This window comes from Zootoca vivipara, chromosome Z1 (assembly GCF_965207765.1).
Source record: "Zootoca vivipara chromosome Z1, rZooViv2.hap1.1, whole genome shotgun sequence".
In the NCBI taxonomy this organism is placed as follows: Eukaryota; Metazoa; Chordata; class Lepidosauria; order Squamata; family Lacertidae; genus Zootoca; species Zootoca vivipara.
The window spans coordinates 31,066,626-31,094,010 of NC_142583.1; the positions used below are offsets into that span (position 1 = coordinate 31,066,626).

Sequence of the window (27,385 nt, forward strand, 5' to 3'; positions counted from 1 at the left end):
ACTTGTTAGTTTAACACTCTTTTTGCTTGCACAAAACTTAAGCAGAAGTTATACAATCACTGCTCTTTATTGAACATTCTTTCTGATTTTCTTTGCAGGGAGGTCACACATAATCCCATCCATTGATCACTATCCCATACTTTTCCATAGTTTCCCTATAACTTCCTTAACTGCAGAAAGTCTGTAGTGGATTTGTTGCCCCAGAGCACTTCAATCATTTTTTCATTATGATTTAACCCTTCCTACATACACTGATACTGACAGTCTGGAGGAGACCACTGTCTTTTATCCTGCAGAACCCCACTCTTAGCTCTTCATTATCTGCATTCCTGTGCTGAAGGTTACAAATATGCAAGACAATGGGCCACTGAGAGATGAAGCCAGGCTATCAATTCTAAAAGCTGTACCATCATAATAGAAAGATATTTAAAGTACTTAAGAGATTTTTATCAGAGTGCGAAAAGTTGCAAAGTTGTTTTTAACCTATGCCTTTTCTAAGCTTATTATTACCCATATCTATCTACCTGTGTACTGCCAATGGCTGCTAAGCAATCCAGTTCTATATATAGCATTCTTTGAAAAGGAGATGATGGCATAGCTATATTTAAATGCACAGTAGTTTGAAAATAAAATGCCTGCCCTAAGGAATGTTAGATATTTAGTTCCATTTAACTGTTGAAACCTCACTGACTCTGATTAGCTGTCATATGTTCATGTTATAATTATGTTACATATGGTAGCCTGTTAAGAAATGTCAGAGAATTTTTGAATTACTAGATGCTGTGCCACATTTCCTTAAGCTAGCTGTGTGATTCTACAGCTAGAGGGACTATACTGCGCTAATTGCTGCTTTTAGCTGCTAATTGGCAGTGGACAGACTAGTCTTTGAAACAGAATATTTGATACTAGAGGCACATGATTTTGTCTAGATCACCTATTACAAAACACTAAGCAACTTCAAGAAACTAGGAAACAAAATTGTTAGGGTTAGGAAAGTTTTGGAATGAGTGGGAGTGCATTTCCCACACAGCTGCATGCCCCCCTGTGCCAGCCAGCCAATAATGTATACTTCTCTACTGTATTTGCAGGTGGTGCTGTGGGTTAAACCACAGAGCCTAGGGCTTGCTGATCAGAAGATCGGCGGTTCGAATCCCCACGACGGGGAGAGCTCCCGTTGTTCGGTCCCAGCTCCTGCCAACCTAGCAGTTCGAAAGCACGTCAAAGTGCAAGTAGACAAATAGGTACCGCTCCGGCGGGAAGGTAAATGGCATTTCCGTGTGCTGCTCTGGTTCACCAGAAGTAGCTTAGTCATTCTGGCCACATGACCCAGAACCTGTATGCCGGCTCCCTCGGCCAGTAAAGCGAGATGAGCGCCGCAACCCTAGAGTCGTCCGTGACTGGACCTAATGGTCAGGGGTCCCTTTACCTTTACCATACTGTATTCTAAACTCATCTTCCTTGCCATCTTTGCCATTTTGTGGGGGGTATGCAAATTCTTTGTGCCGAATGGGCAACTTTTATGGATCTTAAGATAGTGATTGGGGGGGGGGAGCTAACAGCCCTAGGTGCTAGGCATCTTTTGCATTGAACTAGCACAGTGGTTCCCAACAGGTGGTCCGCGGACCCCCAGGGGTCCGTGAGCTATGCCAGAGGGGTCCGCAAGATGCTATTAGAATAAAACATATATTAAATATATTTTGTATGATAACAGATTTTTTGTTTTGGCCGCTTCCTGCATGAGCAGAGTCTAGCGCAAAACTAGAATTAGATAGAGGCAGTAGTTCTGCTGTATGTCGTTAGGTGGCGCTTTACAAACACTACTGTTTTGCAAAGAGGCAGCACGCGCATTCTACTAACGCTCACCTCCCCAAGATGCTTTGCACGCGTCGGCTTCATTTGTGCGCTACTGCGCAGGTACCCTGTCTTCTCCATTCCCCTCCCTCCTCCCTGGCGCGCGCTGCCTCTTTGCAAAACAGTAGTGTTTGTAAACAAAGCGTTGTTTTTCGCGGAAGCTACAGTTCGCGTAGTTAAAAATGGACCGTTGGTTAAAAAGTGGTTCATCTCATTAAGAACTAAAAATTAAAACTAACTGTATACTGATGGAGTACTCTGTAACTGCAAAAAACGTATAAATATAAAATATAAAAAGACTCTTAATTTGGCTCTCACTTTTTAATTTTAGGATTAGGAATTAATGGGGGTCCTTGTCACATTAGCGGCTCGATGAGGGGTCCTCGAGAAAATTTTGTTGGGAACCCCTGAACTAGCATATGGCTACTGGGGTACCAGGTGCCCCTGGCTAGTTATTCTGTGGAACTCCCTTAATTGTTGGTATCTTGGACAATTTCTTGCCACTAATAGCTAACAAATTTCCTTTTGAGTATTGGGAAAAAAATTTTTTTATGTCCTTTAGGTTTTTACCCTGCCTTTTCTCGAAGGCTTGGGAATAAATACAAATGTAGAAATACACTCAATTCTTGCACTAGGATTGCAAATTACCACTGCTGGGTGTGGTAATCTCAAATTTTAGACTAATGTAAAGCAAAGAGACCCAGGTGGCACTGTGGGTTAAACCACAGAGTCTAGGGCTTGCTGATCAGAAGGTCGGTGGTTTGAATCCCTGCAACGGGGTGAGCAAAGAGACCCAGGTGGCGCTGTGGGTTAAACCACAGAGTCTAGGGCTTGCTGATCAGAAGGTCGGCGGTTTGAATCCCTGCAACGGGGTGAGCTCCCATTGCTCGGTCCCAGCTCCTGCCCACCTAGCAGTTCGAAAGCACATCAAAGTGCAAGTAGATAAATAGGGACCGCTCCGGCGGGAAGGTAAATGGCATTTCTGTGCGCTGCTCTGGTTCACCAGAAGCAGCTTTGTCATGCTGGCCACATGACCGCAGCTGTCTGCGGACAAACGCTGGCTCCCTCGGCCTATAGAGCGAGATGAGTGTTGCAACCCCAGAGTCGCACACGACTGGACCTGATGGTCAGGGGCCCCTTTACCTTTTAAAGCAATGCTACGGAGCCAGGTGCGTTTTGAAACTGGTGCGGGTCCAATTGTATAAGTTCAAAGCTGCAATCTTGCATGTATTGGGACCCAATTGAACATTGCAGAAATATCTGAATAGGTGTGTGCAGGATTGCACATGTAAATGTTTTAAAGGGTCTTTGAAAAATATACCTGTGTGCATAGCAAATGGGCTAGTAACAAATTTTATGGGTTGACAATTTTTATGGCCTTGTAAGGCTGGTTTTTATTTATATGACTATGTTTGTAGCTATATCCAGCAGTTTATAAGCAACAACCACCCTCCCTGCCACCTCCTAGTTGCGAACTGCTTGCTTGAATAAAATGCTTCACATCTGGAGGTTGCTCAAACTACCATAATACTTCCTGGCATCGCAGTCTACTTCCATTGCAGCAGAATAATTCCTATGAATTAGGGGAGATTTGTGATGGTTGTAGAAGATGTGTAATTGAATTTACGTTAGTGATGGGGATGAGTCTGCAGTTACATGACACCAAGTCAGTGAAACAGAATAGTGGTGTTTCATAGTCTGACCAGACCACAACACTGATCACTTAGGGGAGAAATAGTAATGTGCTGATCTATAATGCTTTCTAAATAAAAATGAACATTGTTTTAAAAAACCACAACAAAAGAAACAGCTGCATGGTCATTTAAGGATGGTAGATATTCTGTTCATATTTAGCGAGAGGAGTTAAAGCAAGGATTGGAGAAGAGGTAAAAAATCTAGTTCATGCTGAGTGACATATTCCATTTACAGATCTTAAAAAAGTAGACTTCAAATGTCAAATGGAATAACTTTTTATCTTCATGCATATTGTAGATTATATATATATATATATATATAGAGAGAGAGAGAGAGAGAGAGTGTGTGTGTGTGTGTTCCACAGCAGCAAGGTTTCATATATAAAGGATATGAGTACAGGAGTTGAATTACAATCATTGTACAAATGTCAGTTTGACCTCTTTCTGAGAGCAGCATTCAGAAACTTTTGGTGCTATTCTCTGTTTGAGCATGAATGGATGATATAATCCATTTTCTTGAAAACACATTGTATAAATTATAGGTTGGATTCTGTGCCAATGCTAGGGGTGTGGGTGTGTGCGTGCACATACAAACAGTTCTTTAAAAGAAACATGAGAGCCCTGCTAGTTGAGACCAAAGGCCCATCATAGTCCAACACTCACAATGGCTTATCTGGATACATATGGGAAGCCTGTATGCAGGACCAAAGTGCAACAGTGCTCTCCCCACCTGTGATTCCCACGGTAGCAACTGGTATTCAGAAGTATACTGCCTCCAACAGTGGAGGTAGAACATAGCTGTCATGGCTAGTAGTCATTGATAGCCTTATCCTATATTCATTTGCCAATATGCTTTCTAAAGCTGTCCAAGCTTTAGAATTTTGTGGGAACAGATTCCATAGTTTAACTTTGAGCTGTGTGTGTGGAGTGCTTATCATTTGTCTGTCTTCAATCTTCCAACATTCAGTTTTATCAGATGGTCCCAGGTTCAAGTAAAAGAAGAAAAGAAAATTTCACCCTATATACTTTCCCCACACTATGCATAACTTACATATCTCTTACATTGCCCCTTACTCACGCTTTTTCTAGAGTAGAAGGCCTCAAATGTTGCAAGCTTTTCTTATAGGGAAGTTACTACTTTAGCACACCTTTGAGTCCATTAATACCCAAAGGCATTCTCTAGCTGGTCAACTGCTACTAATGCATTTTTTTAAATAAAAAAATGTTGCTGGTCTTCCTGTTTTTAGCAATATTCTTCTAAAATGTTTTTAGCACCCCTTTTAGTGGTAAATTGCTAATCTGAGATTTGTTAAATTTGTTTTGTTTAGTTTTGTTTTTTGGGAAAACTTTGTGGTCCCCTTTTTCCTCATTTGGATGACACTAACACTTTATGAAGGAAGCCTTTTTGCCTTCAATAGTTTCCTTGGCTTCTTGTTAACTGTATTGACTGGTGGCACTTTCTTTTCCCTGAGCTGCATTATAGCTGCATTATATATTTTAACTAAGCTTCTATTATTGTGCCCCCAACCCACAGCATTCTTGACAGATTTGATCCTTTTGACTTTCCTATTCAACTTCCTTTTTTCACAATCCCCTCATTTGGGGGAACTTTTCTCTTTTTGAAGTCAAATGTGTTAGACTTTGGTTGACAATTGTCCATTTGAATTTGAAAGCACCATGGTCACTGTTCCCAATCAGTTCAACAGCATTTACATCTCACAACAGTTCCTGGGTGCTATTAAGTCCAGCTTCACAGCCCCTTGGGTCAGTTTTTCAGTAACTGTTCTATGGCTATCATTTAGGTATCTAGAAATTTTACCTCTTTGTTGTGACTGGAATATGTATGTATCCAGTCTATGTGAAGGTAATTTAGATCGTTGGTTTTATTAAGCAATTTCTTCCTGGTTTTAGTATGCCTTTCAAGATTTCTTTGGTCAGTTTGAAAAGGAGGATGTGTACAGTATATCTTCAGTAGTAAATTACTATTGGGGCCTGGTGTGACCACACACAGTGATTTTGTGGAGAAGTCTGTTCCTTTCCAGATTTCTAGGAGCATGGAAGTATCTTACTCATGCAAATGAATATATTCTTACACAATGTAGTTCACTGGCACTTGTGTCATAAAACTGTATTTATAGGTTGAACTCTTTTAAGTGTTTTCTCAAGGGTTATAGATCCTTGGAAAGTCAATATTTTAGCCAGCCATATAATAAGAAATCCAATAATTCAATCTGATTGTGGAGCTGGATGAAATGACAAAAATCTGAATACTTATTAAAGAATCCATTTTGTAAAGTCAGATTTCATGCTCAGTAATTTTAATGTGTCTATAATGCACCCAGTCGTTATCAAAATATTTGGTCTTTTTTCACAGCGGTATTGCAATAACAACTACGGGCTGTATTTTTTCTTTATAGGGCCAAGTGTAACACTGTACATTGTTAAGTTGTAGCAATCTGCATTTCTGAATCAACACAAATAACTATTTGTTTATTCATTATTATTAAACAAATAGTTTCCCACAATACTTTCAATTAGTCAGCTACAGTCTGCATTGCATCTTTGTTTCAAGAAAGACAAACAAATTAGAAAAGAAGTAAAAATAGAGGAAGAGGAAAAAATGATAAAGCTGTTGTTTGTGATAGATTATTTCCCTTCATTCTGTTATAATTTCATGTCTGACTGCATTTGACTAAGATAATGTATCTGCTTTGTGTAGTCCCTTTAAAAATATTGCTTAAAATAGACAATAGAGTAAGGCTAAAGTTGGTTTTAAGTTTCACAGAATGAAAAATTGTGAAAGGTTTTGCTACTGTCAATACTTGGCCAATGGCAGTTATTTGTTTGTTTATTGAATTTCTATGCTACAAGTCTGATAAACTTGTTGTATGATGAACCACTTAACTGTAACATCCATAGCTGCTTTTGTTAAAGACGAGTGGGTTTTCTAAAGCTCTCTTTGGACAAACTTAGAAATCATATCAGAAAAGCTTGGGTGAGCCAAAGGGCTCTTGAAGTTTCTTTGCCAGTGTTTACCCCCAAATCTTGACATCCAGTCTTTCACCCCATATACTCCCCCCCCATTTACCTCACAGGTGACCAGATGTGATGGGACCAGCAAGGGGCAGGCATGTGAGGAAAGGAGAGGAGGATTGCTCTTTTCATCCTACCCTCTCCAATATCCTGATGTGTTGGGTTGCAGTGGGCTAGGGCATAGAACCTTGGGAGAAGTAGTTCTATGCAGTGAGTTAGGGCAACAAAGAGTTAGGGTTGTCAACCTGGTCCCCACCGCCTACTAGTGGGCGTTTCAGGATTCTAGTTGGGTGGTAGGGGGTTCTACAGCACAAGCTGAATCCTCCTTCCATCGAACACTGGTGGGAGGTAAGGAAATTTTACCACCAAGAAACAAGGGCGTACCCACCATGCGGCAAGTTAGGGCAGCTGCCCTACTCTAGAAGCAGAGCTGGTGGGCAGAGGCGGAGCACAGCCCGGCGGAGCGCGAGTTCGCCATTCCCGCCGCACCGCGCCGCACCCTCCCTCCAGCTCCCCGTCGCGCCCTCTGGCAAGGCCAAGCGCGGCGGGGAACCAGAGAGCGCGGCGCGGCGGGCAGGAACGCTGAACTCGCGCTCCGCTGGGCTGGGCTCCGCCTCCGCCCACCAGCCCTGCTTCTAGGGAGGGGCACAGCCCGGCGGAGCGCGAGTTCGCTGTTCCCGCCCACTTTGTGGCCCCTCCCCTTCCGTGCCTTGGCCCCTCCCCTTGCCCCCCCTAGTTTTGATCCTGGGTACGCCCATGCCAAGAAAGATGCATTAGTGGGAAGTAGGTATAAAAAGGTTGACTATCCCTGCTCTACACATTCCACTCACCACATGCCTACTAGAGCTATTCCCTCCCCTTCATTTACCTAGCTAGAAGGAAAAGGTGTACTAGCTGGGAGAAGTTAGTTTCTGCAAGCGGTGTCAGGAATCTCTTGTTTTTGATTCAAACTATATGGATTTTATTGAAAAATATAAGTCATTTCTGGCTGAAGTGTTCTTTCTAGGGCTTGCTGGTGTGTTCAGTAAAATCACTTGCCACAGTCAGGATGTTTTCTGTGACGTATCTTTTTAAACTGGCAAGAGATAAGCAGCTGTTGCCTGGCTAACATTTCTTGCGGCATCTCGTTATATTCATGAAGGTAAGTAGCCTCATTAGTTTCTTTTTTCATTTATCACTGATGAGATGACACATGAGTAATTTATTAATTAGGAAGACTGGGAAAAAAAATTAAATTAGATTCTGTGCTTCAGTATTAATAAAGCAGGGTGCAGGCAAATTCCCTAAACAGGGAGCAATTTTCTCAGGGGATGAATGCAAAACTGCTTAAGGAAATTAAGGTCATGACAGAGTAAGTAATCCAAAAATGTGTAGAGGCTGTTGTGCTTCTGAGCAGGTCTGGTTTTACCTTCAAAGTACAGTAGTGTTACAGTAATGGAGCATTTCAAAATTATTGGTAGATGCAGAAAGTAGTTGTGCATCACAGCTAGACAGTTGTAGGAACTGTCAGCTGACAGGGTCAAATAGTGACAACTGCCTGACCCTCCATTTCTTACAGTACCAAGAGGTTTAGGAGCTTTTGCTAGAGTTGTGATGTGTGTCTGTTATGAATATGTGTTTTCCCTTAACCTTATGCCCACAAGTTCTTACACAAAAGGAATAAAGAAAGCATGAAATGAAAGTGACAGAATATATACGGCAAATGCTACTTCAGCCAGCAAAATTACAATTTAAGCAGCAGCAAATCCTGCAATACATACACCCCTTGATCTAAAGAGTGAAAGAACCCCAAACTACGCTCCAAAGCTTGCAGAAAGTTAGCATGACAATTCTGCAGCAGAACCCACATTAAGGGCGGGGGAAGGGTATATCTCTCCTTATGGTGGAGCATGTGTTTGTTCCTTGAGAGTGTTGACTATATTTCTTGTTGTATGGACCAAGGAGAGTTGACTAACCATTGGAAATCTAGAGTTTTGGTACTCATTTTAGCCAATTCATTAAAATGAAGACGAGAGCAGGGCTTTGAGAGGAGCAATTCCTATAATTCAATAGTTCTGTAATTCTATTGAATTTATCCAAGTTTCCTGCCTATTTCCCACTTTGCCCATCTTGCTCCATAAAGTTGGAAGAACGTCCTAGTGAACTGGTTATTCTTCTCAGCCTCCTGAAATGTACATACCCAGAACAAATTTATTTTGACTGCGTCAGACCAACAAGGCTACCTACCTGAATCCTGTCTCAAAAGTTATCCCACCCATTATCTCAGTAGCATCCATTCAGGTGTTAAGTAGATTTTAATGGTAGCTAGATTTACATATGCTGATCTTTATATACAAGACAGTTCAGGATGTCTCCTGAATGCCTTCCAGTACAGGTTTTGAGACCAGACTGGTACATGGGTCAAAAAAATTGGAGTGTCTCCTGTTACTTTAATTTGTGCCAACCATTATTTACAGTAATAAATCATAGAACAAATGCTTGCTGCCTTCTCTATTACTTTCTAGGTCTACTAAATACTCCACTACTTCTTCAACTTTCTATAACACCTTTTTTTTCCAGAATTAAATTTAACACCCGCTACTGTTCATATCAAATTCCTCAGACCTGCCTGCTTCTTCTTCTTTGCTTCTTTTACTCTTAAAATAGTAACTATTAATTGGACTTATGTAATTTCTCTCCCTGCCCCCCTTCCAATGTGTTGCTATGGTATTTGTTTTTCTTTAACAAATGTAATTTGGTGCATGATCTTGTATTGTAGTGATTACAAGATTTACGTTTTCAAAACACACAGGGATGTTTTTGTTTCTTGGCGTTTGCTGCCTGTGCCATTGGTGTTCTTACTATCAATCACACATGAATGACACTCTGCTCTTAATGCAATGCAAAGGAGAAAAAAAGGAATCTATCAAGAAAGGGGTTTTTTTTGGCTTTCTAATAATTAGGACCGATTGTTCCTCACTTAATGCATTATAATGAATTTGAGGCTGCTCAAATGATTGCTGTGGAATTACAGAGATGAATGTAATAGTTTCCATTTTTCATGAGGAGTGGGAATTTCTAATTAGGACTGGTTTTTAAATGCATGTGTGCGCACACACACTCAAAGTTTAAAGTTTGTGCAACTGGAAGCGAAAGAAGCTGAATACCTTATAGGCCTGTTTAAGTCATTTCTGACTGTTAGGGTGCAAACATGTTCTTGTGGGTCTCCCTCTCTAAAGCCTGCTGTGTACTCTTATTGTAATCATTCAGAAAGGCAATTAAAACTATACTAGAAACCCAATGGGATGGTGAAAGAGGCTTCCTCTGCTAGCCTGCCATGTTGCTGGCATGCAACATGTCTTACAAGACTGCATTTTATTTTGTATGATCCCAACCAGCCACTCCAATGAGTAAAAAGCAGACAAATGAACTGTGGACTAGTAACTTTTGTGGGCTGAATTGTAAGGCCGATTTAACTGAGCAAACATGTTTCAGATGGGCCCAGGGAAACTCTGAAGCATTCCCTGGTGGAACATAGTAAAATGTTGTTACCAGTATGCCAGTAAAAGAAACAAGGATACTTTGATATTTATCAAATGACATCTGAGGAATGAAATTCTCAACTGTTTGCTTCCATGTAATTTTATTCCTACCCAAAATTTACCAGACTTCATATCCCACTCAGGATATTCCTTATTTCTCTCCCCCCCCGCCCCCGCCTCTCCTCTCTCTTTGTGTGTGTGTGTGTGTGTGTGTGTGTGTGTGTGTGTGTGTCCTGTATTGATAGTGTATTGATGAGTTTATTGTAGCTGCCAGGCAAAAAGTAGAATGACACAGTGTAGATGTGTCTTACATAGTTTATTATCTAGGTGGTTACTCATCCCCTAGTGACCTGCTCCCTGAAACATAACATTCTTTACTAATGGGCTGACCTTGAAGCAGTGGATATGAAATATTTATTTTCTCAGAAATGGAGCATATGCATTTTTAAAAGGAGTCTGAAAATGCAGCTCAAGTGTTTGTTCTACAGTTGCAGCTTAACAAGTCTTCTTTGGAAAGGAATATGGGTCAAAATTATGACAGTTTTATATTTGAAAATATTTTAATTGTCTATTAATCATTGATTGGATGCTTGTCTGGATGCAGTGTGCTCTCTATATATGAATGCATTGTTAAAAAGATCCAAAGTGCTCAGTTCCTGTGTGTTGTGTTGGCACTAGATTTGAAACACTCCTGGTGGCAAATCAAAAGGCTAGCAAACTAGGGCATCAAGACCCTAATAGTAGGTCATATAGAATTTGTAGATATGCTGCTAGGCTTACAGTACTAGAAAAGAATGAATGCCAGATGGGCCATAGGAAGAAGTTTTATGACATGCCACACAAATATATTCTTTCATATATAATTTTAGTTCTCCTAAGCTCTGCTTTCAATTGTATCTTCTTTTTTTCCATTGAGACTCTAGAGATGATGGTAAAAATTCAACTGAACTACCGGTAATACAGCATTCTCTAATTTTTTGTTAATCCAATGTGCAAATTGTTGTGGTTGTCCACACACTTTTTAATAGTGTGTGCTTACTTTAAAATAATTTAGATTGTCATTTAGAAAAAAATACAGTAACTATGGTATGATTGCTGTTTTTATATATCATGTTGGAAACCGTCCTGTGATCACTGTAATGAAGAGTGGCCTAAAGGTTTTGTAAACAAATAAATGTCCTCTTAAAAAGCAATAAGCATATCTACAATATGAAGAGCACAGTAGTCATGAGATAAGAAAAATCATAATCATTTCATGAATAAAAAAGATTTCGACATAGTGGAATGTTTTGAAATCACTGGTAATTCCCCAATTTTTTCGGGGGAGACCACCTTCCCCCTGCCACATAATTTACTATTCTGAACTTTGAAGCACTCACACTGCTTAGTGACCTTTAGCACCAGTAATTCAACTTTTTGGGAAGTGAAATGGAATTTACTGATTTTGGCATGTGCCAAGTAAGAATGTGACCTTTGCCCAGTCAACTTAAGTATGTGCTGTTGGTGTGCAGTGGAAGCATATGGCATTTTACATTTCATTACAGCAGTGTTAATCCCCGTGAAACACGTTGCGATGCATTAATATTTGCAACAATGCATAAGAAATAATGTGAAGCGTGTTAAAATGATTTTTCTTGTGATCTTTCTTCTTGTAAAGATGCAGAACCACTGAGGCAGCACTGTCCAAGTTGCCATTGCATTTTAGCAAGTCGAATGTATGGTGGTGGAAAGAAAGAGCAAAGCCAAGGACTGGGAGGGGGAGTAATGCTGAGTTTGGAGTGTGGGTCCATGGGAGAGAGCAAGGCTAGGGGCTGGAAGGGGGCAAAAATTGAGAGAACAAAGGTGAAGTAAAAAAAAAAAGAGTAGGAAAGAGCTGTTCTGTGTTGCAACAAATGAAATCCCACCTCCACCCTGCCCTGGCATAGCACTAAAGCAAAGCAAACTTGTCATGCTCACCTGCTTTAAACTATTGGATCACAATCCAGTTGATCCTTCAGCTAGACTAGTGATGGCCAAACTCGGCCCACCAGTTGTTTTGGGACTACAATTCCCATAACCCCTGACCACTAGTCCTGTTAGCTAGGGATGATGGGAGTTGTAGTCCCAAAACAGCTAGAGTGCCAGGTTTGCCCATCACTGAGCTAGACCCTGTTCAAATGTGTGTTGCGGAAAATCCTCTGATCCAGAACAAAACTGCACCAGCATCAAATTGATTGATTGCGAGCATCAGAATTATATTGGGGAAATATTTTGGAATTGGAAGTGTTTGTAATGGATTTGTGAGCTTCAGTCTAGAATGAACCACTTTATGTTTCCCTGTAAGATCGATCTTCCATGGTCTATCTCGTCATGCCTTTAGAGTTAAAATTTTGGCTGTTTTCCAATATTGTGTTAATAAATTTCTAGTTGCAGACATGGAAAAGATTAGTAGCTGCTTAAATAGTAAATTCTTACTGTTTATTTAAAAACAGATTTAATAAAGCTAGTCTTGGATCAGGTTGTATCACCTGTCCCAAAAGAGAATAAATTTCTTCAAAGGCCATTTCCCAAAATAATTGTGCAGGTTTGCATTCCCACCATATATGTAAATATGACTTGACATCTACTACGTAAACGACTTGAATGAGAGCTTAATCTGTGGCATCTGTGAATTGTATTAAAACTATTTTTTGCCTAATTTTAGTCAGTAATGGCTTAAAAAGCCACTGCCCCCAAGTTTTTGACAGTCTGTGAGTAGTTTCTTGATGGAACAGAATATATTTCATATTTCTCACTCAAAGGAAAACATGTATTTCAGCATATTGGAAATAAGCAGATCAGGCCAATATTGACATTGGGCTTCTAAGCAGAGTTTTTCTTAGATAAAATTGGGGGGTGGGGGGTGGCACACACTACTGCAAACCTTCCTTCATAGCCAGCTGCTCGCATATTGCATAATTCTATGTTTATTTTATTAATAGCTTTTTAGAGCAAATCATTGAAAACAGGAAGAAAAATGTGAGCGCCACTTCCATCTATTTCATATTCTATGTTATCAACTGTCACTTCACACAAATTATAGCTGTTAATTCTAAACAGTCAGCACATATGCTTATAAAAATTAAAGTTGGCACAACTTAGCTTTGGCTTCAGACATGTTTTGTCACAACAAGAAAAGTGTAAATCCATAATCACTGCTAAAACAACTCAAAATATCAAACATCTGTGGACATATTTTTCAGTGGAGCTTATAAGTGAGGTACTAAGCACTCACCTCTAAACTGGTAGCCTTCCTTGTGTGTAACATGAGACACTCTGGCACTTCTTGCAAGTATAAAAACCATGCCTTTATTGAGATACTTCCCTTTTAGTAAAACAATATACAGTATATTCCTGCGTATAAGACTACTTTTTAACCCAGGAAAATCTTTTCAAAAGTCGGGAGTCGTCTTATACACCGGGTCGTTTTATTAATACGGCGAGTATATCCCAAACTCTATATTTTAATTGGAAAAGTTGGGGGTCGTCTTATACGCCCAGTCATCTTATAGGCCGGAATATACGGTACCGGTAGTTGAATCAGGGTTGATAAAATACAAGAGTAAGCTGTAACTGACCGTATCATTTTTATTTTTATTTATTTTTTATTTATTAAAAAGAGCTTTATTTATTTCTTTTAAAAAAATACATAGAAAACCTTCAAATGCAAAATAAACATAGAATAAAGACATGAAAAACAAATCACAAAAATACAAATTATATACATGAAATTATATATGAAATTATATATATGAAACTTAAATGCAAACTAATTACAAATTAATTGCAATAAAGATGAGAAAGAAAAAGGAAAAAGGAAAAGAAAAAGGAAAAAATATAGAGAAAAAAATAGAAATAGAAATAAGAATATAGATAAAAATGCTTCCGATTGTTGATATATCGTTTCTCACAATTCTTAATTTTCCCTATTTTCTTCTTTTTATATTTTCCCACCCCTTGTGGGTGATTCTTTTCCCATTACTTCCCATACATTCTCTTTAAGCAATCCTCAAGTTAATTTAGACAAACTACCAACTCACAATTTATACCTTCTTTCCTTAGGTGATCCTCCACTGACATCCATTCTTTTTGAACTCTCTGTTTTGCTGTGTTTCTTATGGCCGCTGTCATTTTATCCAAATTCATATATTCAATTAATTTAATGAACCAATCTTGGACCGATGGCACCTCAGTCCCCTTCCACTTTTGTGCTATTGTGATCCTTGCTGCTTCTCCTGCGTACAATATTATATTTCTCCTGTCCTTTGGTATATTTTCTGGTAGCATACTTAACAAAAATAAATCTGGTTTTTTTTTCAAATGTTATTTTAAAAATACTTTTCAATTTCTCATAAATTTTATTCCAAAATTCTTGTATTTTTACATTGCCACCAACAATGTATGAATGTTCCGACCTTTTCTTGACATTTCCAACATTTGTTGGATCCTGTCTTATAGATTTTATGTAATTTTTCAGGGGTTAGGTGCCACCTATAGGTCATTTTCAGCATGTTTTTCTTTATTGCCATACAAGCTGTAAACCTCACGCTTTCTTTCCAGAGTCTCTCCCATTGTGTGCTGTATATAATTCTGCCAATATCCTGTGCCCACCTTACCATTGTATTTTTCACTAGCTCATCCTTAAGATTCTGGTTTCTCTTCAGATCGTATAAATCTTTCGCCTTTTACTTAAGATTCCATTCTAACAAGAATTTAGATAATTTAGTAATTTGTTTATCCCCATTTTCAATTAATAATTCCTGTAACTTTGATTTCCCCTCTTGAAATCCCACTTTCTTATGGCATTGGAAGAGACTCTGAATTTGGTTGTATTGGAGCCAGCTTGTACATTCCTCTTTAACCTCTTCATATGTTTTTAATATGTAATGCCCCTCCTCTTTTCTAACTACTTCTTGATATGTTCTCCATTTCTCCCATTTGTTTCTTCTACTCATGGCTGTCATCTCGAATGGGGAGGCCCACCAGCGTGTTTTTGGCTTTAAATTCTTCTATATTCCTCCCATATTCTCAATAATGACCTTTTAATAATGTGATCTAACCGTATCATTTTTAAATGTTAAAAAAAGTCACAGTTCACTGCTGCACGAGCAAGATAGACAAAATGCTCTCTCTCTTTTGTAATTACATTGATTGCAGAGAAGACACCTTTGCCTTTCCTTGGTCTCTGCAATGCCAGTTCTGTTGATGTCCCAAACAAGTTGCTTTGTTTCTAGATTGAACCAGGGTTTGATCAACTCTTGACTTAGGTCAGCTAGATAGAGTGGTGTTTTAGGCTGATCATCTAAGGCAGGGGTTAGCAATTTTTTTTCAGGAGGGGGCTGTTCCACTGTCCCTCAGACCTTGTGGGAGGCTGGACCCACCCTCTCCCCAAAGCACCCCCCACTCCCGAAAGCACCCTGCTGTCGTTGCCACTCACACCACCACCGTCTTTGGCAGTGTTGGCGGCATCCTCTGTCATGGCGGGACACAGAGCCCATGCCGCTGGCCTGACCGAGGGACTGACCAAGCAGGCAGCAGGGTCCGCAAGGTTCGTGGGCCTTAGTTTGCTGACCCCGGATCTAAGGTCTGTTATAGATGTTATGGTCACCTGGAGAATGCTACTAAAAGTAACTTTCATGTGTAGAGATTCCAACCCCCCCATAACATTTATAACTATACAGCACATGCATTGTTAGGCATTTCTCTCCCCTCCCCCAGTTTTTCTGCATTTTGTTACGGCAAATTAGAAAACCAAGAAAAGAGTGGTGCTTCTACATAAGAAATAAAGTGAAAAGAAAGATAATAAATAAAATATAATATACACAAACATATCATCCATCAGCTGCTGAAAATGCCAGTAGAGAGATGGAGGGAATATGATGACCACATGTGTGTTTTAAGCATTATGGCTGAATGGAGGTCTGTCAACCCAAGCAATTTTTCATCAGATTTGTGGATTGGCTGTTAGTTACTTTTAGTTCTTCATTAGCAAAGTTCTTTCTATTCCCTGCAGTTGGTATGCCAGTATGATAATTATATCTTTTTTCTTGTTTGTGTTCCTTTTTGCTGCGTGCCCTTTGCAGGAAGTCGAGGTTTGTATATTCCTTCTGTATTTCTGTTCTTTTTCTTTCTGCATGTATTTATACTTTTTCTGCATAATAAACATACACTTTCTTTTTTTTCTGCTGCAGGATGATTATTTTCGCACATGGAGTCCAGCCAGACCTTTTGATCAAGGTAAGAAATAATCCTTATGTCAATAAAAGGGGTTGTTAGTATGTAAAGTGTGTGTGTGTGTAAGTAAATAAAGAATGTTTTTTTGAATTTTCTCGTTGGGGTATGTGCCAATGATTCCCTTTCCCTTTTGAAAAGTGAATTACAATCAATTCAAGTATAAAAATATAACTGCCAGGTGGCATCACATTTAGGGTTAAAAACTAGCCTGAGCTCATAACTTCATTTCTTTAGAGTACTCTACTTAGTGTATCTAAGGAATAGTCACTGAAGTCTGCTTCATACACAGTATTTTTCCAACCCGGGTATTGTAGAAAAGCTCAAGGTCCATGGGTACATATAAGGACCTCATATGAATCTGTTTTACCACATATATGCAAACTGAGACTTTCTGCCAACTTCATTTTATGATCTACCAACAATTTTTACTTCCAAGCTTTTGGCTGCAGGAGGCCACAGAGCACAGACTCCTACCTACCTGGTGTCCTTCCTATGTTTTGGATTATAACTTTCAACAGTAACAGTTGGGTATGGCCAATTAGCAGGGGTTACTGGTTTCAATAAAACAATACAGTGGTACCTCTACTCACGAATAACTCTACTTACGAATGGAGCTCCGTCCGCCATCTTGGATGTGGTTTAGAAAGGATTTTTTTCTACTTACGAATTTTTAGATAGTGTTGCTTCGACTTACGGATTTTTACTCCCAATGCATTCCTATGGGATTTGACTTACAATTTTTTTCTACTTACGAATGTGCGTTCGGAACGCATTAAATTCGTAAGTAGAGGTACCACTGTATACAGTATTTACACATAATCTGGTGTATTCTGGATTATTTGAATGACCACTCACATCATCCCTGTCTATTGAATACGCTTTCTGGAGAATTGTAGTTCAAAAATCTAGAGGGCACTACATTGGGGAAGGCTGCTCCATACAATCATGGCCATCCCCGCAGTTGGCAGAGTTCAGATGCTGCTACACAGAAATGTGCATGGGAGGGCTTGTAGCATTATGTGACCAGTTGTATGTTGTTGCTGTAATAAAGCTCTTCTCATATTTGTTTAAACTTTCTTCCAATATAATGCGGGATGATGTAAAAGAGAAGTTAAGTCGGTTAAAGTTTCTTTATAAAGCCCTTAAACAGCTTAGTGACTTCCCTTTGTGGTTTAATAATCCCATGATGTTACTCCCCAAGTTTATTAAGACTAGCAATTCTCTATTTTCATAAATGATGGCAATTGTAGAAAAATTCTGTAAATAAACTTCATGTGTATTGTCTCCACTCCCATTTTTCTAAATAAGATTGGATTTTTGTGGATTCCAGGTGTTAAAAAATGCATGACTTTAAACATCTATGATCTTGGATCAAACTATGATTGGTATAGTCAAGCTTGGATGGGAGACTATCTATTTGAATCTTGCCGAGAGATTTTGGTTTGGATAATTGTTCAAGATTGAATGCGCTGGAGGAATATATTATGGGCTGAAAGGTGGTTTTGGTTTGGTTGCTAACATGCTTGGAGCAAGTCATCCCCCCCCCATTTTTTTTTTCTTTCAATTGAATGCATTTATTTCTCAACTGCAGTGTCAGACTGAGTTTCCATTTTTAATACCACATGATATTCATGTGTACTGCCATAAAATGGTTTAGGGTGAGATGATGAAGCTGGAATTCTGTTTCTTGAGCTAGTAGTTTCTTGGCAGATCATTTGGGAGATTCTATAGATGTACAGAAGATGATAAATATTTTAAATGCCATATTTGCACTTTTTTTTTTGCTTGCTGCTGCCAAATACCAGTCAACTGACAATTTAAGGGAAACATAGATCCTCCCCTAATAGTCATACAACAAATCTTCTCTCATTTTCCTAACTCTCACAACCACTGTGTTTCTCCATAGATACGGTAATACAGTGGTACCTTGGTTTACAAACACAATTGGTTCCGGAAGTCTGTACTTAACTTCCATTGAAAGTAATGGAAAGTGGATTAATCTGTTCCAGACGGGTCCGCAGAGTACTCAACCTGAAGCATACTTAACCCGAGGTATGAGTGTAATTGGTTCCGGAGGTCCGTACTTAACCTGAAGCGTACTTAACCTGAAGTGAACTTTCCCCATTGAAAGTAATAGAAAGTGGATTAATCCGTTCCAGAAAGGTCCGCAGAGTACTTAAACTGAAAATACTCAAACTGAGGCGTACTTAAACCGAGGTATGACTGTAATAACAATCTAACAAAATAAACCATTTGATGTTGTCCTATTTAACAGAATAATGAAAAAAAAGAGAGTCAAAAGTGATGGTATGGAGATATTCTCCCTTCCACCACTGCAGGTGAACTTTGTATTGCTTCTTGTTTTAACTGTCATGATTCTTTGAGAACCTTTTAGATGGCCACCTATATTTCTTTTATACTAAAAAATGTGTTGGCCCCTTCCAACCCTCGCCCTGCCTTCCCAAGGCGCTGGGTAAGCTAGGTGCAGGGCTTTGGGAAGGAAGTGCAAGGGCTCTGGCAGGGTCATAGAGCCCTTCTCATCTCCTTTCCAAAGCCAGGCAAGTACTGACTAGGCTTTGGGACGGAGGCAGACAGACATGTTCTCAGCTCAGCACTCTGTGCGGGGGAACAAGTCGCGCTGCCCTAAATCAACCTCTGATTGTAGCAGTCTCACGGTGCTGGAAACACTGTTTGAAAGTGTTGGCATACTCATTCCATAGGCTGTGCACACAGGGAAGCTTGTCTCTTGCCCTGCTGTACTGTATTGAAGCTGATAATCAACTCTGAAGCCAAAAGTATATTGTGTCTATCATGAAAATCAGCATGTATTTTTTGTCATATACGTCCTTTCTCGAAGCTACGAACATGAGTTTGACCAAACTGCGGGAGGCAGTGCAAGACAGGAGTGCCTGGCATGCTATGGTCCATGGGGTCATGAAGAGTCGGACACGACTAAACGACTAAACAACAACATACGTCCTTTCCACATGAAATTGGCAGAATATTCTGGGCTAAGCATCTACAGACATTAGTAACTAACCAATAATGTAAACTTTTTCTGGGCGGGGGAAGCAATTTAACCCTAGCCACTGTGTTTTCAGTTTTCTCAGTCTTTCCATTGGGGTAGAACTGATTGGAAAAGCTGCATAAGTAAACACACCACTAAATTACAAGGCACCCACCAAACACCATTTGATAATTGACACCACGTGTTTGAGGACTACCTGGAATGTAGAGATGTGGAAGACTGACACAAAAGGGATGGATACATAGATGTATATTTCAGTGCTTGACCCCACATGTCATGAAAAAGTTAGAGACGCTAAGCTAGTAACATATTTATTGAATTTAGATAGTAGTGAAATTTTAGATTTTAGGAGATTGACGACTTCAACAAATTTACACAATGTGTTTATAGAAATATCATTTTATTTACTTTTCAAATGGGATCCAGATTTTTTTTGGTTTCCATTCTCAGAATGGTAGTGTGGACAGAGTAACTGAAGAAGATTATTGAAACACCGCTTTTAAAAAAGAATAAAATAAAATGTTATTTCCGCTCTGCATGTAACATTATGTAAGTGGCAGCTGATGGATGTTGCATCAAGTCCAAAATCAACAAAAGCCTTAAACAGACTTTCATTTGATTGCTGGAAAACCTTCCAACAAGATAGCTTGTTTATCAGCAAAACAACCAGTGGTATCACAGTTGCCAAAAGATATGAAAACCAGGTTGTGTGTGTACCCTGTAACTCTTGACTCAGCATGATGAAGAGGACCTTGCCAACAATGCAGGATGTTGGTGGTCATAGTATGGGTCTCACTGAAGCATGCATCCCCAAACTTCGGCCCTCCAGATGTTTTGGACAACAATTCCCATCTTCCCCGACCACTGGTCTTGTTAGCTAGGGATCATGGGAGTTGTAGGCCAAAACATCTGGAGGGCCCCAGTTTGGGGATGCCTGCACTGAAGTAATAGTACCAAAACATCTGATTCAGGAAAGTGAATGTGGACCAAGGAAGCACCTTGTAAAGTTGCATCAATTGCACAAACCATCATTTTTAGCATCAGCTTTTGCTATTAGCTGCTTCTTGTGTTCTCCCTTGGTGGATCAGTTGACAATGAGTAGCTGTCACTGCTGTTCACCATGTTCCAACCAAAATTCATTGTATACTCTGTATACTCTGCTTTTGTCTGCATGTTTGACAGCAACATTTTTTTGTGAGACATTTCTGATCTCTGCGCTACATGCAGTTGCCATATAGCCAGACATTTGGTCCAGGTGACATTTTCAATGCTGGAATGCCCTATGTATCAACCAGAACTTCATCATAGGAACCATAATGGGACTGTAATTGCTGCTTAAGGAAATGCTTGGCAAATTCTTGACATGCATGTATGAATGGGGGGCTTATCAAAGCTTTGCAGCAATTCAATACTATTGAAAACTGAAACCGGCATTTGTTACAGAACTTGTGCATCAGTACAGTACCTGTTAGTCCACCCACATGAAATTACAAAAAGGTCACTTTTATTTATTGAGATACGAAGCCCACCAAGCACAGAAGCACACCAAGCTCATAATATTGCTAGTAGTACCTTCCAGATCTATAACTGGTTTAGACTTTGCAATCAACAGCAATCCCTCAAGCAATCGATGATCATCCATTGGCACCAGTACCTTATAATGCTGCTTCACAGTTAAAATCTTCAAATTCACCCCAAGTTGATGGAATAAGCTCATGTCCAGCTATATTATGCTCTTGGTCATCTAAGAAGGTTTTGTATCTTCATGGTCCATGTTTCTATGTGGTGTTAACACATTCCATTTTTCTGCCTTGGTTGGCCAGGAAAGCCATAGGGTTTCAATAAAAAGAACCATGTGCGGGCTAAAGGAATCTTCAACTAATTAGATCACTAATCGTTTGAACTCTTTAAATCACATGTCCAAGATGTAATTTGCTCTTGTAGCAGAGGGAGACTGCAATGGTTTTGTTGCCATAGCTGCCAAGTTATCCCTTTTTTAAAAGGGATTTTCCCTTATGCTGAATAGGCTTCCTCGCGAGAAAAGGGAAAACTTGGCAGCTATGTTTGTTGCTAACCCAATTAGCCTGGACAAAAACTGCAAATATCTCGACAGGAGTATCATGCATTCTTATCATGGGGTTTTTTTTTTTTAAAAAAAAAATTAAATTAGCCTCAAGTGTATCAAGGAAGGGCAGGTGAAGTTGCCAGTTGCCTGTTCTTACTGCCCTTGAACAAATAATAGAGGTTCAGTTGTTGTTTAGTCGTTTAGTCCTGTCCAACTCTTCGTGACCCCATGGACCATAGCACGCCAGGTTCAGTACCATTTGTATATACAGTATAGCAGTATCCTCTTGCCACTGAGAAGAGTTTCAAAATCTTTAGCAGGAGTCAATGATTTTCTGGAATACATCACCTAACTCCAGAAAGTTGCTCATCAGCTATCTTAATTATCTTTTTCAGTGATTTCAACTTGTAGGCATTCAACAACAGCCCCTTGGATGCAATCCTTCACATTCAGCTTAATGACAGCATGTATGAACAGATATTGGAGAGTCTTTAAATAAGCCAGTTTCTCTTTTCTGCAATAAAGTCAGTGAAAATAACAATGTACCTGAATACTGCCATTGTTATATGCAGTTTATCTGGTTGAAGAACAAGATGCTTTCCTGGGATGTACAGATAATTTTTACACACAATATCTATATCTATATCCCTGCCCCCACTATATCAAGCAGCTATCACCAACATGTGCATTTGTTTGTTGCATAAAGCAACACCTCATAAACATTGTAATTATTCAAACACACATTGGTGACTGACAGAATAAATAAAGTAAATAAAATTACATAACTCTTATTAGGCTTCACTAGTTCTGCAATATTGCTTTCTAGCCAAGTTTTGACTGCAGCTCAGGTGCTTCTGATAAAGAAGCACAGCAAAAACATGGATTATTCTCTTTTTGCATTTACCATCTTAACTGTTCTTATTAATTCCAACCTAGACCATCGTTAAATACTATAAAATAACTATAAACTTGTGTCATGAATAGTTGCTATACAATCATCAATGAAGTGGTTGTATCCAGTTTTCCGGGCAAGGTTGTCCTTTATTGGAATTAGATCCAATAGTACTACTTCTGTTGGGTTCAAAAATGTACTTTTATGCATCTTATGCATTTTTAATATTAATATTTCTATGCTTGTAGCATATGCTTGTGCTAAATACATGCACATTTCTCATGAAATTAACTTGAAGAAGCCATTCATAAATTAACCTGGAATATTCTGGGCATCTTTCCACCTCCATACATTTAGATTTTTTTTTGTTACTGCCTATATAAAGCTAATGCAATAAGTGGCAAATGCAGTCTAAATTCAGACTGCAAGGTGGGTGAAAATGCAAAAGCCAATGAATGGTGTGAATTATTCTTCTTTATGTAGAGTTTATATTAATATTTAACCAGCTGTGCATTAGAATAAAAGTTATTTCACATTCTGTATGGCTACCATCTTCCTAATTCTGCTCCGTAACAACAACAAAAAAAGCATTCGTTTAGGCAGTGGGGTCTGTTTGTTAACCAGTTTTATCTGAGTGATGTTTGTGGGCTGGAAGGCATGGTTGGTTATGCACTATTTTTCAATATACAGTCATAGAAGATGGGGTGAAACATTTAGATCAATTTTTCTTCTTCATGTGACCATATGTGCAAAATATATTACCCCCAGTTTACTCGGTAGATGCTTTCAAAGCTTAGCGGGAGGGCTATAGTGAATAAAATTACAATACGAAGTCACTGAAGTAATTTCTGAGGTATGGACTCTGCTTTCCTTTGCTCAATATAAATACCCCGGAGGATCAGTGAACTATTTTCATGTAACAGATAAGATATGAAATGACATTTCCATGGAGGATGGGTACCCTGCAGGTATTGTTGTGTTAGTAGATACCATAGACTGCCATTGTTATATGCAGTTTATCTGGTTGAAGAACAAGATGCTTTCCTGGGATGTACAGATAATTTTTACACACAATATCTATATCTATATCCCTGCCCCCACTATATCAAGCAGCTATCACCAACATGTGCATTTGTTTGTTGCATAAAGCAACACCTCATAAACATTGTAATTATTCAAACACACATTGGTGACTGACAGAATAAATAAAGTAAATAAAATTACATAACTCTTATTAGGCTTCACTAGTTCTGCAATATTGCTTTCTAGCCAAGTTTTGACTGCAGCTCAGGTGCTTCTGATAAAGAAGCACAGCAAAAACATGGATTATTCTCTTTTTGCATTTACCATCTTAACTGTTCTTATTAATTCCAACCTAGACCATCGTTAAATACTATAAAATAACTATAAACTTGTGTCATGAATAGTTGCTATACAATCATCAATGAAGTGGTTGTATCCAGTTTTCCGGGCAAGGTTGTCCTTTATTGGAATTAGATCCAATAGTACTACTTCTGTTGGGTTCAAAAATGTACTTTTATGCATCTTATGCATTTTTAATATTAATATTTCTATGCTTGTAGCATATGCTTGTGCTAAATACATGCACATTTCTCATGAAATTAACTTGAAGAAGCCATTCATAAATTAACCTGGAATATTCTGGGCATCTTTCCACCTCCATACATTTAGATTTTTTTTTTGTTACTGCCTATATAAAGCTAATGCAATAAGTGGCAAATGCAGTCTAAATTCAGACTGCAAGGTGGGTGAAAATGCAAAAGCCAATGAATGGTGTGAATTATTCTTCTTTATGTAGAGTTTATATTAATATTTAACCAGCTGTGCATTAGAATAAAAGTTATTTCACATTCTGTATGGCTACCATCTTCCTAATTCTGCTCCGTAACCACAAAAAAAAAAGCATTCGTTTAGGCAGTGGGGTCTGTTTGTTAACCAGTTTTATCTGAGTGATGTTTGTGGGCTGGAAGGCATGGTTGGTTATGCACTATTTTTCAATATACAGTTATAGAAGATGGGGTGAAACATTTAGATCAATTTTTCTTCTTCATGTGACCATATGTGCAAAATATATTACCCCCAGTTTACTCGGTAGATGCTTTCAAAGCTTAGCGGGAGGGCTATAGTGAATAAAATTACAATACGAAGTCACTGAAGTAATTTCTGAGGTATGGACTCTGCTTTCCTTTGCTCAATATAAATACCCCGGAGGATCAGTGAACTATTTTCATGTAACAGATAAGATATGAAATGACATTTCCATGGAGGATGGGTACCCTGCAGGTATTGTTGTGTTAGTAGATACCATTTATAATGCTTTTCATCGGCCACTCTAATCCATAGCACTTGGCTTTTACAGTATATATACTGTTATCTAAGCATTCAACCAAAAATAGGAATGAGGCAATTTCAGTCTCTTGTATGTTATGCTTTTGTGAGCTATTCTTGCTTTTATCAGTTCACTAATAATATAATTCCAGTGCCTATAGGTTTGCATTAAAGGTTGTATACAAGTTAAGTTCAGTATACTGCTTGTACCTATTTAATTTTGTGTATTTATTATATGTAATGAAATTAACACACACTGTGCTAAAAATACACTTGTGTCTGATGATTAAGATGTATGTTTCTAGAGTGAAATGAACATCACTCGGCAGTAGAGCTCATGTTTTGCATGCAAAAGTTTCCAGATTCGTTCCCCACTATGCCTAGGTAGGATGGGGAAAATTGAGTGAAACTCTGGAAAGCTGCTGCTACTCAGTGTATTGAATCAGATGGATCAAAGATCTGAGTCAGTATAAGGCAGTTTCCTATGTCTCCCAAGGAAAATGCATGCTTTATGATCTGATATGGATATCTCATAGATCTCATAGAATCATAGTTGGAAGGGTTCCTGGGGATCATCTAGTCCAACCCCCTGCAATGCAGGAATATGCATCTGTCCCTTATGGGGATGGGATCTGCAACCTTGGTGTTAACAGGACCACACTAACCAACTGAGCTATCTCTGAAATGAAGAATTTCTAAAGATACAGTTCATTTTAGTGGTGGTGATGGTAGATCAAAATATTTCTGTGTAATTGTTAAAAGTGCTGATGCTTTCTTCAGCATATTCCTGTGTAGCACACCAAGCCTCTTCAAGTGTGGTTGTTTAAAATTAATTTATATCCTTAGGACTTCCAATAACTTGATGTGTCTTTACCTTCTCAAGTCAACTTCGTTATCTTTCTAAGCTTACCTATTTAGTTGTTTTTGCTAGAAGCTCTGTGAACTTCCTACTTATATGTAAGTTAAGCTGTGTTTGGGAAGTTGTAGCTTGTTTCAGTAAAGCTGTAGTAGAGTTAATGTAGGACACAGACACCCCCCCCCCAGGCCACATTTTCAAGTTCTGGTGACTTTTTATTATTACTCAAGCAATTAAGTGATTTTCAAGATAAAGATTTTTTATTATTTATTGGAAAATCAGAGAAATTATTTTCAGTTGTCCTATTCCATATATTAGGTTGCATAAATAATAATAATAATAATAATAATAATAATAATAATCTAATAGATAAATAGCATAATCTTAATGTGGAACTGAATTAATCTCTATACAACTAGGAAAGTTGCAAGTCATGGACTGGTTTGACTTACTGACTCAGCTATTGCTTGATTGGTTTCCATTTCTAATATATAACAAATCATAATAACATGTGTTGTGCTGTGGTTTAAGCTTCCTCTTTTTGGTTGTTCTAGAAGACAAACCAGTTGTTAGGAAAGTGCACTAGCTAGCAGGTAGACCATTTCCTATTATTATGACCTTAAAATTAGGTTATTCTGCAATGCATCCCACACCACAAGAACCATATTATCTTCACCCTTCTATCTTGTAAAATACAGTATTTACATGTTTGAATGATCTTGATAATCAACACTCAACTCTGCTGCATTGTTCATTTCATTAAGATTCCTACTAAAGTTTCTCATAGTGAATTATGATCAGTGTCTAAAGCACCATCAAATCATAATATGCACAGTTTCAGAAGCTGCACCATAATTAAAATTCTTCTTGGGCTGCTTCACACTACTAAGGATTCAGCTAGATTGGTAAAGAAAAAGTGAGCCTAGGGCTTGCTGATCAGAAGGTCGGCGGTTCGAATCCCTGTGACGGGGTGAGCTCCCGTTGCTTGGTCCCAGCTCCTGCCAACCTAGCAGTTCGAAAGCACATCAAAGTGCAAGTAGATAAATAGGGACCGCTCTGGCAGGAAGGTAAACGGTGTTTCCGTGCGCTGCTCTGGTTTGCCAGAAGCGGCTTTGTCATGCTGGCCACATGACCTGGAAGCTATATGCCGGCTCCCTCGGCCAATAATGCGAGATGAGCGCGCAACCCCAGAGTCGGTCACGACTGGACCTAATGGTCAGGGGTCCCTTTACCTTTACCTTTATATGCATTATGGGGCGCGGGTGGCACTGTGGATTAAACCACAGAGCCTAAGGCTTGCCTACCAGAAGGTCAATGGTTCGAATCCCCCTGGTGGGGTGAGCTCCCGTTGCTCGGTCCCAGCTCCTGCCCACCTAGCAGTTCGAAAGCACGTCAAAGTGCAAGTAGATAAATAGGTACCGCTACAGCAGGAAGGTAAACGACGTTTCCGTGTGCTGCTCTGGTTCGCCAGAAGTGGCTTTGTCATGCTGGCCACATGACCTGGAAGCTGTACGTTGGCTCCCTTGGCCAATAAAGCGAGATGAGCGCTGCAACCCCAGAGTCGGTCACGACTGGACCTAATGGTCAGGGGTCCCTTTACCTTTACCTATATGCATTATAACACCAGATGGCGTTGTGGAGGTCCGCTTTTGCCAACGTGATTTCTCATACAAAGTTTAACTTCTTTGATGTGTCTAGATCCAGCCTAAATTTATCTGCATGAATATGTAAATACTTGGAAGAAGCTTATTGAAAGATGTATTCAGATAAACATTAAGCTGCTGCAGATCTGTAGATACAAAGAACAAAAATTAGAATCCCGTGACTGTCTTTTTTTGCCAGTT

At 39.1% G+C, this 27,385-nt stretch overlaps 1 protein-coding gene across 1 annotated transcript in view; it reads left to right on the top strand.

The window, feature by feature from the left end:
* The window catches only part of SPOCK3 (SPARC (osteonectin), cwcv and kazal like domains proteoglycan 3), a 117,597-nt gene that overhangs the window by 25,007 nt on the left and 65,205 nt on the right, over positions 1 to 27,385 (top strand). The window contains exon 3 of the mRNA XM_035113977.3: positions 16,309 to 16,354. Within this exon, the coding sequence (XP_034969868.1) occupies positions 16,309 to 16,354 (46 nt within the window). The remainder of the gene's footprint in view (positions 1 to 16,308; positions 16,355 to 27,385) is intronic.